The sequence below is a fragment of the Puntigrus tetrazona genome, unplaced genomic scaffold (assembly GCF_018831695.1).
Source record: "Puntigrus tetrazona isolate hp1 unplaced genomic scaffold, ASM1883169v1 S000000005, whole genome shotgun sequence".
NCBI lineage: Eukaryota > Metazoa > Chordata > Actinopteri > Cypriniformes > Cyprinidae > Puntigrus > Puntigrus tetrazona.
This window is the reverse complement of record NW_025047685.1, coordinates 182305-201934: the sequence shown is the minus strand read 5'-3', so window position 1 is coordinate 201934 and position 19630 is coordinate 182305. Positions and strand designations below refer to the sequence as shown.

The 19630-nt window shown below is 40.0% G+C and overlaps 1 protein-coding gene across 1 annotated transcript in view; it reads left to right on the top strand.

Moving 5' to 3' along the window:
* Window positions 1–15028, top strand: part of odad2 (outer dynein arm docking complex subunit 2) — a 48102-nt gene extending 33074 nt beyond the window's left edge. The window contains exons 17-20 of the mRNA XM_043229427.1: window positions 441–555; window positions 3517–3705; window positions 3938–4159; window positions 11192–15028. Coding sequence (XP_043085362.1) covers window positions 441–555; window positions 3517–3705; window positions 3938–4159; window positions 11192–11305 — 640 coding nt within the window. The 3' untranslated portion in view covers window positions 11306–15028. The remainder of the gene's footprint in view (window positions 1–440; window positions 556–3516; window positions 3706–3937; window positions 4160–11191) is intronic.
* Window positions 15029–19630: the final 4602 nt, after the last annotated feature.

The following is a 19630-nucleotide window of genomic DNA, read 5'->3' as shown; positions in this document are numbered from 1 at the left end:
GTGTGTGAATGTGTGTGTTTGTCCACGGCCCGCTATAAATATCCGCACGGACCTCCTAAAAGCATTGTACGGGTCAAGCCTCGGCCAGGCTGATGTGAACATGTTTTAATGGAGTTGCTGGAAGGTTTGGAAGGTGAGCAGGGGGTACCGGCGTAAGGGACTGAGCAGGTGGGATGTGATGGAAAAGCCATGCTGAGCAGCTTTCTGATCTGCTACTGGAATGTTTTCATCATCACACCAGGAGGGATAGTCTGCTGCAAAAGCCAAACTAAACCCTGGGAAAAACAGACATATAAACATGTTGGGAATACAAGTCACGATCATACACTGTACATTGCTATAACTGTAATAAACTATGTATTGGGGGAGGTGGTAAATCAGGTTGGTGTGACATCTCTCTTAGTATCCAGAAGTTACACATTGTTATTCTTCTCTCTCAGGATAATCGATCGTCTTGATGGTGTACGCCTTCTTTGGTCTTTGCTGAAGAACCCCAATCCAGAAGTTCAGGCCAGTGCTGCCTGGGCCATCTGCCCCTGCATTGAGAATGCAAAGGTATGTTTAATTATGCCCAGTTTCATGACAGGTTCATCTGTATCTCGCCATGTTGAAATGACAGTGTTTCAATACACACAACAGATAATCATAAATTGAGTCCTGCCATTGTAGATACTGTATGTAACATCTTGGCATGCATTTGTGGTATCAGTGCTGAAAGTACACGAAGAACTGAGAAGCTTGCACTTGCACACAAACTACTAAATGCACGTTTAACCTAGAGCACTGCCCTCCATTAGCTTTCTACCAATCCACAAATAAACATAGAATTCACACTTAATTATAGCATCCAGCACACGGACAAAGCAGTTGGTTTCAACTATATATAGGATATAAATCTCATAGCTGGCAAAGAGCAAGTCTGCTTTCTTGAGCCTCTTGTGTAACGCATTAACACAAATGCTTTATTGTTCCTGTAAATTATTAGCACATTTGCAAATACAAGAGCATTGTTATAAAATGTGTATTTTTTTTAAATCTAAATCAAAAGTTTTGTTTCTTCCAGAATATCCTTTTTTTCTCTGTGTAGCCCCCTGGCTTTGATGTGTCGCTAAAACAATACAGGTTCACTTCTTGGACTACAATGGGTCATAGATAGAATGTGCATTTCGGGAGAGGAGAGTGAGAGCTGGTGGCAGGGGCTATGTGAAATTACGTACCCATCCAGACCAGGAACCTGATCGACCTCACAGCAGCAGTTATTTAGATAAAGGCCCATGTGGATTGAGTTAGCAGCTCCAGGGCCAGATTTATGAGAATCATGCTTGAGGAACCACATCTGGGGATTTCAAAATCCCTACCAGCGCACAAACACACGCTCACAGCTGGTGCTTACTATGAATCCTCTAGTGATTATTAGCTACTGTAAGATAATTCAGCTTGTAGTGTCTGAGAACTGTGCTTAATTAATTCAAAGAATCAAGGTGTGGTCACTATGATGATTTTTGAGAAGTTTTGTCTGTAATATTTATGAAACACAGCTTACACAGGAATCACTTTCACACAAGGTAAATTAACTTGAGCTACATGAAATCTATATAGAAAAATCTTTTGCAAAATCTCTGATCCTGTGTATTCCTTAATGTATTTTGTCCATAAAAAATTACCTTCACAGTGCAGTATGTACGCCATGTTTTTTAGTACTGATGAAATGTAAATCTTGAAAATGCCATGTAAAGGCTCTGATATGGTAAGATTTTTGTTCTTCATTCATATCCAGAAAGAAGCTGAGCATATTATTGGGAGTCACATTTTTTTGAACCAATGGAATACAGGCTAGTGCCACCTGGTGGTATGGAGAGTTATTTCCTCTAATGCAGGTGCCGAATATATGTGCTATTTGGTCAGTGGATGTAGCATTTGTGGTGTGTAGCACAACCAGAAGCAGGTTATGTGAGGAGACAGCATAATCTGGTTTTGTTGATGTATGTATCTTCTTAAAGCGTTGTAAGCATTAAACTGTTACACCTCACACTCAATTACCTGAATGCTAAAATTTGTTGAGTACAATTCCCTAATTTTTCTCTCTTGTATTCATGCTCAGCATCTTGTTCTTCCCTTTTTCTCTCTTGGGCCTTTTCCTTTCCCTCTTTAAGCTTGGCTTACATTGGTTTTTGTACACTGTTTGTGTTTCATCCGTTCTCCCTCTTTCTCCCTCACTCTTCCTCTCTCTCTGCACGTCTCGCTTCGTGCTGTGTTTGCTGATGTGGAACTTAGTTGGGGATGTTTTTGTGGGCCCTGGGTTGAAAGGGTTCCTCAGTGACCCTCCGCAGCTGGTGGCTCTGCCATACTTCCTCTTCTGCTCCCTCTTCTCTCTCTCTCTCTCGCTCACTTTCCCAGTGTTCATCAGTATTCCTGTACTGCCATTTCCTGTGTGAGACACGCTGCAGATTCCACCCCTCTCCTCCCTGATCTCTGCCCAGACACACTAAACACAGAGCTCATCCTTTGGCATCACTTTAGAGGCTCACCCTGCTCTGCACGCATGACCTGCTTTGGGTCTCCTCTTCTCTTTCTGGGTCTGCAGGGTGGAAGGCTGATTTCTGCTGTGCTGTGCACAAGGGTTTATTAGGGTTAAGCTGTGTTGTGAAATACAGGGTTATAGTGGGACAGACTTTATTGTTCTCAAGAGAACCCCAGAGGATTGTACTTACAAGAAAGTCAGGGACTTTGTTCTCTAGGTTAGAAGACTCCAATTCACACAAAGAACAGAAGCAGCAACCTGTAGTACTTCATAATCAGTCCTTGTCTTCTCAAATGACATCTTTATTCAGTAAAAATAGCAGGTGGGAATATATGATTGTGTTGTTTACTGAATGTTTGGCTTCATCTGATTCCAAAACCATAATGACATGCTGCTGTACCTTCAATAAAGATATCACTGTACTATTTTATAATCATTCTAAACAGTCTGGTGCCGTGTTGGGATGCCACATACCCTCTGGCACAACTGAAATTACTGGACTAAATATATAAGAGTGCCTAAAGTTTCCATTTTTGTGCAATATGTGTGGACTTTCGTGTTTTTAATGCCCACTGTACTACTGTGGTTGACCCTCTACTTTGGCATGAGCTTTCATGTTACCCGAGGCCTTTTGGAGAATGCACATCCTCCTTCATGATGCCACCAAACCTAAAACTAGCTCTGCTTTACACACAGTCAAAGGAGAAAATGACAAATGCTCCTTTTTTCAGCCATATTTCCTCTCTGATGTGAGTGTATTCTCTAGGTAGTGTGGACTGATTGAGTTTGACATGTACAGGTATCATATGTGACAGAATGAGTACAGACTTGCTGAATCTCACAGTCTGTGTCTCATCCCAAAGCACGGTGGAGTGTCTCCATGTATCATAGAGAAATGTGGCTATTCTCAGTAGTTCAGTGAGTGATTTAACACATGATAGCATAAAAAAATCTTTTCGCAATTCATGACATTTTCTTGTTTTCTCTGTGTTTAGGATGCTGGAGAAATGGTGCGTTCCTTTGTGGGTGGTTTGGAGCTCATTGTTAACCTTCTAAAATCACAGAATAAAGACGTGCTGGCCAGTGTTTGTGCAGCCATTGCCAAAATTGCTAAAGATGTGGAGAACCTGGCAGTTATTACAGACCATGGTGTGGTTCCCATGCTGGCCAATCTCACCAATACTGTAAGTGCTGATCTAGCCATGTTTTACATTGACAAATTCACTTCTCTGGAATTAGAGGCATTTTTGTTATTCCAACGTAAGCCAAGCAAACAGTACAGACACCTCATAATATTAATGTAATTTTTTTGTTGCTGAAAATGTAACCGACTGTAAGCATACTAAAAGTGCATATCCATCAATGCTCCATTTAATTAGGTTTTCTCTGTCTCCCTCTCTTTCTTTAATTTTACAGGGGGATGATAAGTTACGGCGGTACCTAGCAGAAGCCATCGCCTGCTGCTGTACATGGGGGAGTAATTGTGTATCATTTGGGGAAGCTGGAGCTGTAGCCCCACTGGTACACTACCTTCGATCAAAAGACCCTTTGGTGCACCAAGCGACAGCCAGGGCTCTGTTTGAGCTGTCTAAAGACCCTACCAACTGCATCACAATGCATGAAAATGGAGTAGTCAAGGTACTGCATGATCTCATTTTCTGCATTGCTAGCTGAGAACTTTCTCCAAAGTACGTACATGCAGGGTTGACACATGAAAACATCATTTTGAGAGGATGTATTTCAAACTATTTTGAGCAATGAGGGCAGGAGAACAAGGCATGTTTTCTTTTTTTTTTCTTTATTTTAAGGGGGTATGGGTGATGATTTTGTGGGGTGGGGTGAGGGTTTTGGGGGGCGGAAGTTTGAGCATTTTCTAACCGTCATGGGAATTCAGCAGAGCAAACAGTAGTGTGTATACTGAGCTTCGCTCCGCCACCCCCCAGTTATCCCCTGAGCCCTAGCATGCCAGGGCTGCTGAGCATTGAAAGGCTGTTGCGCGGGGAACGGTTGCTCAGCAAGCTGCTGGGAAGAAGGAGCAGAATGTGACTGTGGCATGACTTTGGCCAGGACAGACCGGTCTGGGGTGACAGAACACTGCTGGGATACTTTCTGAGTGGCAGTTTCTGGAATCTACCCAATATGGCGCTCAAATCAAAAGATACATGCTATGTTAGACAACAATGCCGTACATGGTCTTTAAAACTTTCCATAATAATTGCTCAATTTACAAGTAACTAAACGGATTTATGTGTTAGGTGTGATGTAGGTTTTATTGTAGCTCTTGCAGGGTTATTTAGGGAAAACTGCTCTCCACTAATGCCAAAAATCAAGCATTTCAAGATGTGGCTGTTAGAGTGACAGGTCTAGACTGCAGCAGCTCAAAAGAAACCTAATGCATTTTATTATAGAACTCTATAATGTCACCTAGTGATTAGAATAACTATTAAAAAAACTATTCCACTCTCAGAAAAATTTGCAAATTGTACCTAGGGGTAGGACAGCTTGTCCCTCTGGCAGTACCCTTAAAGGCACATGTTTTACCTTATTTTCCATTAAAATATTTATAGTAGTAACATAAGGTTCAAAGTTGAAATGATCTTGCCTTGATCTTCTGTCATTTAAGAGGCTACATATCATAAACAAAGCATCTTTTAATTAAGCTCCAAAAAGCTTGTTTGGAATCGAAGAAGCAAGGTCATTTGCATAAACAAACAAATAGACAAATACCCATCTTCTCACCATACAGTAGACCCTGCCCAGTGGCATTCAGTCATATTTTGCGGGCTTTTTAACATTATGAATCAACATCACATTTGCACACACAATTCAAATTATTGTTTTTTCCCCAAAATTAATATAATAAAGAGAATGATTAAGTTAATAATCGGTTAATTAATAATTTCAAATGAACGTTTCTGTTTAGAAATATTAAAATTTATTTTGTTTTCTTTTCTGTTTTTGTTCCTGTTAAATGTAATTTGTTTTTCGCTTTTTGTTTTTGTTCCTTGAACCGGTTCAGAGCCCTGATTATAAGTAAACCTCAAAGAATATATTAAAATAATAATAATAATAATAATAATAATAATATAAAAACATGTCATGACCCCTTTAAAGGCCAAATCAAACAACACAGACAAATGCCAACAAACTTCAATGAAAAAGTTGGCTCAAGTTGGCTGTTGGATTTAGAATCTTATGAAAAATAAGACTCTTGTTCACACTGCACCAACAGACACCAACCAACTCCCACTGACTGGGAAAAAAATGGATTATCCTATATTCACAATCTAAGTCTTATGTTACACTTATTTATGTGTCATTCTTTGGATAAAAAGACAGCAAATAAAATGAAACAGTCTGTGAGTGAAGCCGTGGTTGCTGTCAGTCTGGTGAAAACAAACTCCATCCAACACCAGCCAGCGCCTAACAGGGTAACACACTAATCCAACACACTCCAACAGACTAGTTTGTTGGAGTTTGCTGGCATTTGTATGTACAGTTTGAATTGGCCTTTAGAGTATAGTCCCAGTGATGAAGATGTTGTATCTCTAAATGTAGTATTTTTGCACTTTTTTCTGACACTGAAAGTCTAAGAGGTCATTTATATAGACTAAACCTCCATGTACTCAGACTAGGTTCAGCATGATACTCAAGATACTCTCTACCTGATGACTGTGCAGTTAACACTAGTAAACTACGTATTCTTCAATAAAAGATGACATTTTATTTATGTATACTGTAATTCAGTCTGGGAGAAAAAAACATGTTTTACCAATATTCAAATTTAACCACATTTCACTTTCCCAATGAGATTTTCACATGAGAAAACAGTTTGAGAGCTCATACATACAGTTAAAACGCTTCCCCCACACCCCCAATAACAACTGGATATAAATTATGAGAGTGGTTGTCGTGTTGCAGCCAAATATTTTTTCCCATGTTCCTTTAATGGTGTGCTGTAGTCTGATGTGCTGGTGCAGTGAATGTGGTTCAGCTCAGCCCATAATTGGAGGCTGGACTGAACTTTGGGTGTTCCAAAAGAGTAATGTCCAATTTGCAAAAATCGTTAAGGGCGAATGTTTTTTTGCCCGGTTCAAGCAATGACAAAAACTGGACAGCTTAGTGTTTGTGTCTGTGTGAATGCTTGTGTCTGCATGAGTTGCACCATCCAGCCTTCAATTGCGCCCTCATTACCTCTTTAACTTGTTCTCACTGACATATTTGCTGCCTCCACCTGAACAACCACCAGCATAACTGTCATTTAAAATGATATATCAGCTATTGTGACAGAAGACATGTTAAAACAATATTTCATACCACTGTAGATGGGTTTCGAGAGACAGTTTATCAGGGAACGATGTCTGCGCTGCAGTCTAATTTATGAAGGGGTGTAAAACTCAAGACTGCCTCTTGCTATTATTGCAATCGTATTTCAGAGTCAGAAGCTCTTGTACACCCAACAGCTTAGAGCTGTAATGATTTCCTCCTCTCTCTCTCTCTCTCTCTCTCACTCTCTTTTTCCCGCTTTGCATGCTGTGCCCTCTCAGACTTATGTTCTGTCTGTAACTTTGCAGCTCGACATTCTTAATGGTGTAGAACTCAGTCCCCCAAGCTTCAGCAGAGGAAATTAAGCATTGAGAAGAAAATATTTTACACTGGAAAATACATTAGAGATGGTCTCTGCACCCTCCAGCCTCTCCAGATCCTCCCTTTACACTTTTTACACAATTTATTTAAACTCAACTTTTAATATTCCATTTGAATATTTCATAAAATATGAAAGAACACGTTAAATTGCTTCTAGAACAAAAGCCTTATATAATTTTACAAGTGTATTACACCTCAAAAAACAGACGTATGAAAGTTCTGCCCATTTGGGAACTACTATGGCTGGGGTTGCTGATCCCTAACGACTCTGTTCGTCATGTTGTGTGTTTGAGCGTCCTGTGGTAATTAAACATACGCTCCGTTTGATTTGACATGTACACTCAGTATCTCACAGCTTTCATTTGGATGTGCCTTGTTGCGCCTGATGCTCAGAAAACTCTTTTTATCCAGTTCTCTTTCCCTCCAGCACACCGCCACAGCTTTGCAGATTGTTTGTTGAAACCATAAATCCTTGCAGACAGCTTTAGCCAGATTTTTCTGTTAAAGAGCTCCTTTCATAGGCAAAAATACCTTTGCGAGACAAATTACAAAATACGAATGGTAATTATCAGCCATTTTCATCTGAGAGGATTCCAGCTGGTGTGAGTTGCCAGATCCTGGTATGTTTTACTGTATTTTTTGGGGGGACTTGTCATGTGTCCTGCAGTGTTGCTTCTGTTTTGACTCCTGTCTTGTTTGTGTGTTCAAAACAAGCCCGTATGCATGCAAATGTGCTTATATGTTCAAAATACAAAGGAGAGAGCATGATTTAGTCTCGATCGGTAAAAATATTCCATACGTTTCGTTTTAGTCATGGTCTGTGTGTAGCAGGTTGAAGCTGCTGTGGATATGGCAAGCAGATGACGTCCTTATACACACTCAGCCTATTCAGTCTTCTCTCTTTCCCTCTCTCTCTCGCCGGGCTCTCTGATCTGGCTACTGTAGCATGTGTCTGAAGTTTGGAGTGTTTTATGTCTTGAAACAGCATGACTCGACCCTCTGTTTCGTCTGAGGTGAGGAATGCAAGGTATCTCAGGTGTAAGAGTAAAAAAGGTTTAAGAGATGTGTGTATATAACGTGAAAAGCCTTTTTTCTTTGCATTTTTATTAAGGAAACTTAAAAATCTACAGCAGGGAGAACTTGGAAAAGAATAAAACAAAGAGTAAGTGAAAAGACTGAGGATGTCCTGAAAGTATATATGGAAAATAGTAAAAGAATGGAAGCAACATATTTAAGCTGCTTATTTAGATGAGTACATTTTTCTCAGAAAGAGTATCAATATAGATTTACCATTTCAATTCAATTTTGAGTTGCAAAGTCTTGATTCAATTTGATTCTAATTTTGATTCTGTCCTATCCATATTTTAGTTATGTCCATTTTGCTTAAAAAGACTTCTTGCTGCTAATATGTAAACTGCAGAGGGCATGTCTCAGAGCAGTATTGTTACTGTTAACAACATTTTTTCAATTGTTTTTTGATAATAGAAATGGTAAAAAGTACTAAAATGACTAAACCTAAAACCTAAAATTGAAAGAAAGTAGAGGCGGGTGGACGGTGGGCTTTTACTGAGACTTAAACCCTCTCCTCAGGAAACGACAGCTTACCTCTGCTGCACTTAACACCACAACACCTACATGCGTGACATGGCATGTGTGTGCAAGCGTGCGTACATGTGTGAGAACTTACGTACATGTGCTTGTGCTGAAAGAGAAGCCTGGGAAAACATGTTTTCACTCTACCTTCCTGGAGGTCAGGATCCTCCCGCTTTTGCGGCATATAAGACAGAAGAAAGTCTTAGAGGCTCTGATTCATTTTTCAAACATGAGGCAAGTTATCATGTTACTGAGGTTTGGGAGTATTTAACAAGTGGACTATTATAGTCTGTTCAGGAACCAGCTGGGAGAGCTGAGAGGGGCAGGGGTAGACAGAGAGCAGTGCTTATCTGAGGCTCCGCTCCAGGCCCTAGGAGCCCCTGTTTGGCCACGGCTGAATAACACTCTATGAGCTCTGGCAAACGGTGGCTGACCCTGTCGCGGGCATCCTCTGACTGCTCACAAAAGCAGCTTGTCTGAACGTGCTGGCATGTTGCTGCAGCCCCGTGTTTGCATCCGTTCGCCTCTTCTAGGTGTTTTGGGATCTATTTTAAAAACTGCAAATCTGGAAATGCAGCTGAACATGATAGCTGATGTATTCATGTGCTGGAGAAAGACTGCGGAGATTGTGTGAAGAACCTAGAAGCGATTTTAACAAAGAAAGAAGAGGAGAGATCCTTGTGAAGCTATTGTTTTTGTGCAAGTTAGTTCAGTTCAGGAATCCAGCGGAGCTCACACATAGAATATTAGTCTTTCCATTTGTTTATTTTTCACTATTTAACTTTTAGCATGGAATTTTGGGAATGTCTTGCCTCTCTGTGTCTTGACCTAGTGTTGTCTATATAAACGGTGCATGTATGTAGAACATGAAAGGAGTTAGCCTCAGCACACATAGCAGTCATGAGTAGACCTCAAATCCAAAAACACTGTAGATTTTTTTTATTGCAGTCAATATAAGTATCGTCATCTAATGCTCACCCAAAGAAAACTGTATCATGATTTATTCACACGCATATCAATCCAAACACTAAGACTTTGCTAATCTTCTCTCATAACATTCTCTCATATTTTTTTTCTATATGTGTCTATTTGGCAACCAAAATGTTCAAGCTTCCACAAAGTACAAAAAGACATTATGGATTAGACATAATCTAAATAAATCAAGCAGTTTAAGAGAATTTAATTTAGTGTTTTTATGCACGTTGATCAACCTACACACGTAGAGCATATTAAATATGGTAAACACTGTTACCATAAAACATATATGGAACCATAAACAATAATAATTCTTTTGTGCTTGCTTGACTTACATTTCATTAAGCATATTCAATACTCTGACGTACGGTATTGGTATCAGCCAGAATTTTGAAATTATGAAATGCTGAATAAGGGTTTATTTCTTAAATATGTGTCTGACAACATGCTCATATCCTGCCCTTGAGCATTCAGAAACAAAACAATCCATGTTTTTGAGAATCTGGTTGACGATGGCCTGTTAAAGTAAACCTTCTGCCCTAAATGTGCTGGCATACACTGGATGGAGCTCAATGAATGACCTCCTATTGGTGCTGCGGTGATGGACACACACATACCAAACAGATTTAGACTGCCCGTTGTGCCAGTCTATTTGCCAGCAGTTTGTTTATTTAGATTTACGAACACAACTTGCCACTAATCTTTCTGTCTATCTGTGTCTGTCTCTCTCCCTCCCTCAACCAAATAGACAACTATATTATAACTTACCCACAGCGTGGCCTTGGCACAAACTCTACCCCTTAGGTTCACTTTGTGTGACAGTATAATAAGCAACTCTCATTGTACAGTAAAAGAAAAAGCTTTTAATATATAGTCTGAATGTTCCAGAAAGTAGTCTTTTTTAGAGTCTGGTGTTGAGAGAACGGATCAAAAGAAGCGGGTTACACAAGGCTGAAGTGGAGGGATCTGATATGACCTTTGATCTGATGGAAGGTGCAGCCAAACTGCGGTTTAGTACATGGCCAAATGTTCAGGAGATTTTCTAAACAACTCCTCAACCTATTCATTGCAGTAACAAACACAGTTCTTCTAATACACTCACTCGCATGAATTCTGTGCCATATTCTCACTTTCTACCTCTTATCTCGCTCTCTCAAAACAACTAAACACACCGATATGTGAGTTAATGAGCCGGCGCAGTGCTGCTGCCATCCAGTAGGCAGTGGGCCTTGGCAGCCGCTGGAGCTGTAAACTCCTCTGGCAAAAATCTGTGCATTTATAGCTTAATAACAGATTAGATGTCTCCTTCAAGCCCCAGGAAAGAACTGCTGTAAGAGGCCTTCGTGAATGACTGTTATTGTAGCTATGCGGTTTTCGTTCTGTCTAATGAAAGGAGGATGTTGGCCAGCGTTATCATTTCATGTTGTTTCTGACATGTTCCTCTCTTCTTCGCAGCTCCTGCTCATCATGATCGGATCCACGGATGAGGTTCTGCAGGAGGCAGCAGCCAGCTGTGTGGCCAACATTCGACGCCTGGCGCTGGCCAACGACAAGGCTAAATATGGGTAAAAGTTATCGCATCTTCCCTTCAGTCTCACCCGCAGTGGGCAACAAATGAGTTCCTTTACCCACCCAATGAGTATAAATGGATCAGCTGCGATGCCCGATGCGTTTTTATTTATATTTTACTTCAGCTCTGTAATAATAGGAAGCATTTAGCCAAAGCTAAACATGTCATTAATTAATTTGTTGGAGTCTACAACCCTGGCTCACCCTTGTCTCAGCTTTTTCCCTCAATTTCCTCATTGCAGCATCTAATTTAACAATAACAATAAACGCTTTGTTCTCCTATGTGTGTAGACGCCAAATGTTCCACAGTTTACGTTCTCTGAAGTGGTTTCGAGCATAAATACAACACATTCACAAATGCAGCAGGTACTGTTGTCCACACGTCTGAGTTAACAGGCACATCTGGTGATGTGACTTTTGTTTAAAAAGTTCATGCAACCCTGTAATTGAAGACTGCTTGCTGATTAAAGCAGAAGTCTCGTTCTCATATGCTTACGGACACGATAGTTATTCAGGCCTTATGATGACCACATACACAAACATGTAGGGAAAATAAAACAAACCAAACACTCACTCACATGGTTTCAACCAGACAAAGACAGTCCCATTAATGTGAAAAATCGCTCATAAATTCATTCAACAGTGACGTGAATGGGCAGAATGCTTGGAGAACTTGGAACAATGCAGTAGCAGGTCCCTTCTGCACTGTGAGTAAATATGATTTTGTGCATAATTGACGTGCAGCAGCTCCCTGATGAGATGGAGTATTTTGCGTTATTATTTGTTATTGAAAAAATATGGTGGTGGCTCCTCTCAATGTCCTCATTAATTCTGCCTGTTAAAAGTAGGAGCGAGTATGAGGAAAATGAGACCACCTCAACAGTACAGCAGCAGCGTGCCTTTTGCTCAGACAGCCCCATAAAATGTAATCCTTAAAAATAATCATGTTTTATATTATCGGCTTCAATCCAATGTCCAGTATTTTCACTACCAGATATAATGAACGCAAAACAACAAAACAAGCAGAGATACAATTACGCAGACTTGTGGAACAAACAGTGGAAATTTGTCATATAATGACTCAAATGTCAATGCTGCACTGTAAAAATGTGCGGTTATTAACTTAAGGAGTTAAGTTAATAACCTGATCTGAACCTGATTCTTGACTTTAGTTAGTGTAACCTACTATACGTAGTGAATATACGTAGTTTGAGCATACACATCCATCATTTTCATCATAGAGAGTTGATCTTTTGATGAAACCCTTTTTAAAGCACAGCGTTTATATCACAATGTTTGAGTGGGTCCAAAATTATAATAAATGTACAACCAAGTCTTTAAGTCTTTTAAGGACTACAGAGAACAGCCTCTGTTACAGAATATGTGGCAGACTAAATTCAAAATAAGACTTATAGTTTTAATATTCTCAATATTCCTAAATTCAGACAGTAAATCCATTAATAATGTAATCGTTTAACATACAATTGGATCTGAAGACATTGCGGTAATTATTACGGTGAAAGCTTTATTATGCCGACCTAAAACACACCAGCAACCAACTATCTCTGCTGACACCGTGTAAGAAATCACATTTACCGTTTTCTACAGTATGTAAATATGTGAAGTAGGAGACAAACGGAACTGGATATTTAAATGTTTGAATCAATATCGAGCTTGATTATAGCTGATTTCCTGTGGCTCCGTATTTGTCATACTGGATTCTCCTGTGTTGAGTCTATCATGTATGGCTAAGTGCAGTTTACTTCAACAGACTATAAACCAAGAGACTCTAAATGAGAATCATTGTCTTCTGAGTATACGACTCCGATCACCAAAAATAAATAAGGCCTTTTCAAACCCAAGCAGTGCAGATGTTACAACCACTACCATTCCTTTTTTTACATCTCCTCTTCATCCATCTTGGTCTCTCTCTGTTTCTCTCTCTGAGGATGATGACTAGTAGGACATGCCTAACTAACATCATTAAACAAATGTTGCGTGTTTGACTGAAGGACAGGAATTTATGGGATGGTGAGTTGAGGACAGAGGACATGTTTAAGTCATTGGGATGAGAATTAGTGCTCTAGCGTCTGTCTTCCTGCCCTGTCAGCCCAAAAGTGCAGACCGTTCTCAACCACACCGCCTCAGTCTGTTCAAACCTCAGTTCACTTCTGATTCCAGCCATACTTTTGTTTTTAGAATCTACCTGAGATCTTAAATGAGAGGAAAAATTTATCTCAACGCATTTGAACATACTGTATATGTCTTTGCAAACACCTTTTGGATCCGTTATTCGATCAAGGATATTTTTTTAAGCTAATGAGGGGTTCTGCCATCGCTCTCACACACACACCAACCAGTTGAACCATTAATATTTGGAAGTCAGTGGGGAGGGAAATACGCAGAGAAATGTTGCGGTCATGCTTCACCTAAACCTCCATCCCTTCCCTCAACGAGAAATCTGACCTCATCACAACAACCAGGAACCGTTTCCTTATTAGATTTTGATTGAATTACATTGAATACAGTCTCATTTGTATAAAATCATAATTCAGTGTGTTTACTTAAGGTCGTGGTGGGATGGAGCGATGAAATGCAAGTGCGTGCTGCATGTGAAAATGAAACGCGTCTGTTTGAAGTGGAGGGTTCCCGCAGCTCCCTAGGCAGTGGGATAGAATATTTCATAAAGAAACTAATGACTAGTAAAATTTTCTTCCAAATATCAGAAGTGGCTTTGCTTTGCCTCAAGAGGACAAGAAGGCTGTGTTTTAATATAAAGCCAAATTGGGAGCAGAGCATCACGGCCCTTAGAATACAATGGAAGTGTGTGCTCACTTAACACACAGACCAAACTTCTGCATGCTCAGTTCACTTGCTTTTTAGAGATTTTTTTGGTTTCACACACACATACGCATGCTAGTGTGCTCAGTATGTTGCAACAAAGTGTTAGGTTTCTGTTCTTATGTGGTCACAAACCCTCAAAATGTAATACGCTCTCAAAGGTTAAATATGTCTTGTAATGCCTTTGCATAACTAGATGGTTTTGGTTTGCCCGCTCACTCTCTCCTTATTGCTCCAGTTCCCTCCCTCTGTCTTTTTTTTCTCTTTTAAATGGTTTAACTGCCTCAAATGAATTCTGACGTTCCCATCCATAAAGTGTAAATAACTAGCTGGCCTAACAATAAATAAACAGAGAAATGAGTGTGCAAATACCACAGTGTCTGGGTCGGCTTTCAGACCTGTCCCCTATAAAGAGCTCAATGACTTTAATAAAGACTGCATTGGTGCTGACAGGCTATGCTTATGGTTACATACTTTATGGAGTTCACTGATTTATTAAAATAGGAAAAGTCACCTGTAGTATGCTATCATCAAGGGGCATAGGAATTATCTAAAATGGGGGTAGGGGTGATAAATCTCACCAAACTCTTCAAAATACAGACGTTTTAAAGAACCTTTAGAACAGGCGTTTTTATGAACTTTTACGCTTAGAACTGTGAAGTGTGGTTGAGCATGAGAGATTACGGTGTTCATGGTCAACGTTAACAATAAAAGGTCAGAGGTTAAAAACTTGTTAAATGTTACCGCATTGTAAATACTTTTAATCTTTTTAACAGCAATAACCTATAATATTAGTGTGGGTGTGTATTTTTCACTATTGTGATACAAAAGACGGATTGGTCGTTGTGATTGGTCGGATCACCTTTCAGTCTAGCTCCCTGTGAATGGTCATTTGCAGCAAAGGAACTGTCTTGCTAATGCCAAGAAGACTGTTGGGTTTAGGAATATTAAGTATGTTTGCTCAAACTTAAAATTTAATTTAATTACTTATTCATACACATTAGCTGCACCCAAATATGCACAATTGCATATAGTAGACGAAGAAACAGTATGTGAAAATATGATTACATTCATTCTATAAACAATTATACTATATAAAATTATTTTTAACGATTGTTGGGAAAATATTCAGTTTAACAAATTATTCTATAAAAAAGTACCTTTTAAAAGAGTGATGTTACTGCTTTTGCCTCAGTTCTGCCCTTTGCCAAAGCAACAAAGCTACCAGAAGCTTCAGATCAGGTCCTAAGGGAAATTAGTTTTACAACAAATAATTTAAATTAACGATTCAGTGATTTGTTCATCACTCAGACAGTGGCTGAGTCTGAATATACTACTTTTTACTTCTGAGAATGGTCCAAATTCACAATTTTCACAAGCACTTGGTAAGATTCTGAAGTGCGCAAGAAAATAGACACGTGAGGCCATGGGAGAAGATTTGAGAACAGCAGTGAAGTGAAATGAATGATGCTGACACAGAGGCGCACATTTCAGCCTGGTCCTCATAAAAGCACCTGGAGATTGGGTTTGGTCCTCTCACTGCGCATAGTGTGACCCATTAAATAACAGAAAAAAATATTAATAATAGTGTTAATAATATGATTGCGCTTTGGTTTTTTTTGTTTTTTTTTAACTAAATACATTGTGATAGTAGTTTTACTTTTCACATTTAGTGTTAAACACAGTTACAATTGTTGTATAGTAAACTGAAATCTTACACATTGCAGTTTGCTAATGGTGATTATTGTTCACTAATCGTCAAACATGTCGCAATGAGCACTCATGAACTTATTTACAAAGCGCACTACAGTACGTGCATTCCTGCAAATGTGGCACGTTTGAATTAAATTCATATTATGTAAAACATGCTTTTTGTAACGGACGAAAGATTCAAAAGACAAGTCATTCAATGATTCATAAAGACAGTTATGTAACTTACCTTACTTCTGTAACAATGCAACTTGCAGAATGTATTAAAATATTAAATGGTGCCAGTAAATGAGTCTGATATGACAATTTGATAGTAACCTGATATAAGTGTATATAGCTTACTAAGTATACATTACCAACCTCCCACACACACATCCAAAAATTGGACATTTGAAGGTCTAGAGCAGCACAGATCTTCCGCTTTCTGGGTTCTAAACCTGCCTGGGAGGCTTGTGGCTCTGGACCAAGAATGATATTATCCTTGAATTTTCATCAGGATGTGTTCATCAAGCTCTCAGCACCCAACATGGGTGAGAGAAAGAGAGAGGAGGTTGAGGCCGAGACGGAAAAAGACAGACAGAGGGAGTACAGCGGCAGGCCAACTGCTGATGATTATCAGACTTTTTTTTTTCTCCTCATATAGTGTGTTCGAGACTGTGTAATGGGAGCTCTTTGCTTTGGATTTTTACACAGCAGGAGAAGGTGCTGGTAACTGATCGGACCAGATATATCAAACTGCTGCCAATCATCCTTATTTGCCGCAATCTTTTATGGTTTTTACGTATTTGATGTGCTGCTGCTAGTTGCTTATAATGCTATCTGTAGATCACATAATGGCAGCATGTCTAAATGTGCTCCGTGTAATGCTATATTGAAATTCCTTTGTTCTCCTGAAATCAAAAATAAACCCTGCGCTGTCAGCGTGCACACATGATTCTTAATATGAGGTCACGAAGCGTCCAACCTCAATACACCAACCGCACGAATAAGCAGCCACTTCAAAAAAGGAACAGTATTACCTCTGAAAACAGTGCAACCTGAAAAGATAACAGCGTGCCAAAACACAGAGCCAGGCGACCCAGTAGATTACTAAACAAAACACGACACGCATACTTCACAGGCATTGATGTATTTTAGGAAACCGTCTTTAAAAGAAAATGCTGCTTAAGAAAGAAAGGCGAGGTGGGAAAAAATGAACCAACGGCTCACAATTATTCTTCAAGACATTGTGTTTGCCAGCTTGAAAGACACTAACGCCATTCACACTGGACACCGTAATGGCTTTAAGTAAGTGTGGAAAGGCTGCTGTGAGTATACATACTCTGACTTGTGCTCTAAATGTTTAAGGTAATTTGAAAAACACAGATTGAATCACTTTTAACAATCTCTAATGGGTGTAATTGTTGAACAGTTTATATTTTCCACAAGGCCCAATGATTTTAACAAATCTTGTCTGTGGCTTTCTTTAAGTGGCCCCAACAGCACAACCTTCGGTGGCTGCTCAACTCAAGGCCAGTGTGAAAATGTTAGTTTAAATGAGGGACAGACTGTATTAATGACACCACAAAAGGGGTTTGAGATTTTAACGAGAGGACATGTTGACATCGAGGGAATTTCAGAAAGTTACAACTACGGCAAGTGAATTACCTGCGTTTAATTTAGCCCAGTTCCATTACTCTTCGGTTCGCCATGTTGGAAACTGTGATAAACGTGGTTGGATCTCGCCTAGCCCTAACACATCCTGAAAACTCCAGCGGTGTGGCATTTAAATGAATAAAACATCTTGGTTTGTCATCAAACTTGTGTGCCGAACGTGGGGTTTTGGGTTAGTTCTTCATAAACACTTAATTGTTTTTTTATGCAGATACTGTTTCGGCAACTCAGCGAATAAAACACAAATATGTTGCCCCAGCAGAAGAGGAAATAAAATAGTAATGAAGAACACTTGGGTCCATTGCTCATGGCTTTCAGTAACAGATTTTCGGTCGGATTTTCTCTTAGCAAGCCAACCTGTGTTTTTCACTTGAAAATAAAGTTGCCAAAAAGAGATTTTAGAAGAACAATTTTGGGAACCTTACGACGAACAGTTCACTGAAGAGCCTTTATTTTTAAGAGCGTACTGTTAGCAGGTCTTCGGTGTTCTCTGAGTTTTTCCTTGCCCACCAATGACCCGTGGAGCAGCTTTGTGACAATTCGGTAGGGACTGTGCAAATAAACTTGACTAGATCTTAAAATAAGACACTTGGTCTGGCAGACGCCCAAAGCACCAGGGCAGTTTACTGGTGAAGTGCATTTAAGGGTCATTACACTTTCAGCAAGGCTTCACAGCGCACATTATCTCTCCCTCTGACCACACCACAGCAGTGGGCATCCCACAAAATGAAGTACACCACAAAGTGATGTGACTACCTGCCCAGGGGCATGTGGTTACCCTGGAGATGCCACTGTTAGAGTGAAAACCTGTGGGCACCCACATGTGGTAAACCCCTAGTAGACAAGAGACAGAAAAAAGACATCGTTTCAGTGGTCCAGGAGCACTGTCTGTTTCTCTCCATGAACTGCACTCACGAGGAGAGTGAGTCACCCTGTTGATGTCCGGGAGTGTTTGTTCATTAAATAGGTAAAAATACACCCAAATAAAAGGAACGCGCCAATTATACGGGGCGTAAGGAGCGCACATGTGCCTCCGATTTTAGTCACTTCACCTCCAAACACTACCCTGGATAAACCCGAAAGACACAGTCGATGGCATTCAATGCGACGTGTAAGTCGTGTAATTTGGGAAAATGAGAGGGTACCAGAATCACATCGATGCTCGCGAAGGAACTCACGCGAGCAGCGTTTCCTCAGCACGCTAAGTCTCCAGATAAAGCATCGCACATGGCGTTGATGTAATTAATTTGTTTATATATTGGTTTATAGAGGTTCTTAAGCGAACTGGAATAGAAGTAATTGTAGACCTCGGTAACCATGTTTGGAAAAGAATTAGGTTATTCAATGAAGTGATTCCGCTCTCCAAATGTTAAGACAATAAAAATGAGGTCTCGAGGGATTTTCTGTCCTAGAGCGGTAAGCGTTTTTGGTGAACTAGAGGAACCCAGACTTCCGCTAGGTCTCTCGTTATTACAGGGAAAGAAACCAAATATGTTATTTAACCATATTATGGGATTTGATATGATGTCTAATATGAAATACAAATTTGATTGGTTTAAGATAGTCTGAACAAGCATTTTAACGATAACGAATCACCAAACTGAGCGTGACAGTAATCAGTGATGCACACAGGCCTAAGTGCCCTTAGAAAAAAACGTATTTTATATATGTACTTGACATTAATTTACCTATTTTATGTAGCCTAAGTAGTGAATTTATAAGCCAATTTGCCAAATGTCTAACACGTCGTGCTTCTGAACATTAGTCTCTTCTCCCCGAGCTTAAATCTAAATGACTTATTTCTCCACTCGACTGCAACGTATCCCTTCATTTGACTGTTTTGCACATCAGACTCAGGTGAAGCCGCTTCTGATAAACTGCGTCCAATCACACCAGCTCCGGCTGATTTTGGTAACTTTATACAACTCTCATGCAGTCGGCTGATGGACGCGTTCCAGACGTGAACCCACACAAGGGAATACACTGTTGAGCTGGATGTCTCCCGGTAGCCTCCCCCTGCAGGGCGGCGGAACCGGCATAAAACAATCACTGTATGTTCGCCGTCTGAGACGCTTAGCTGGGAAACACGAGACGAGTCGTGTATTCATGTTCCCGGGCGCG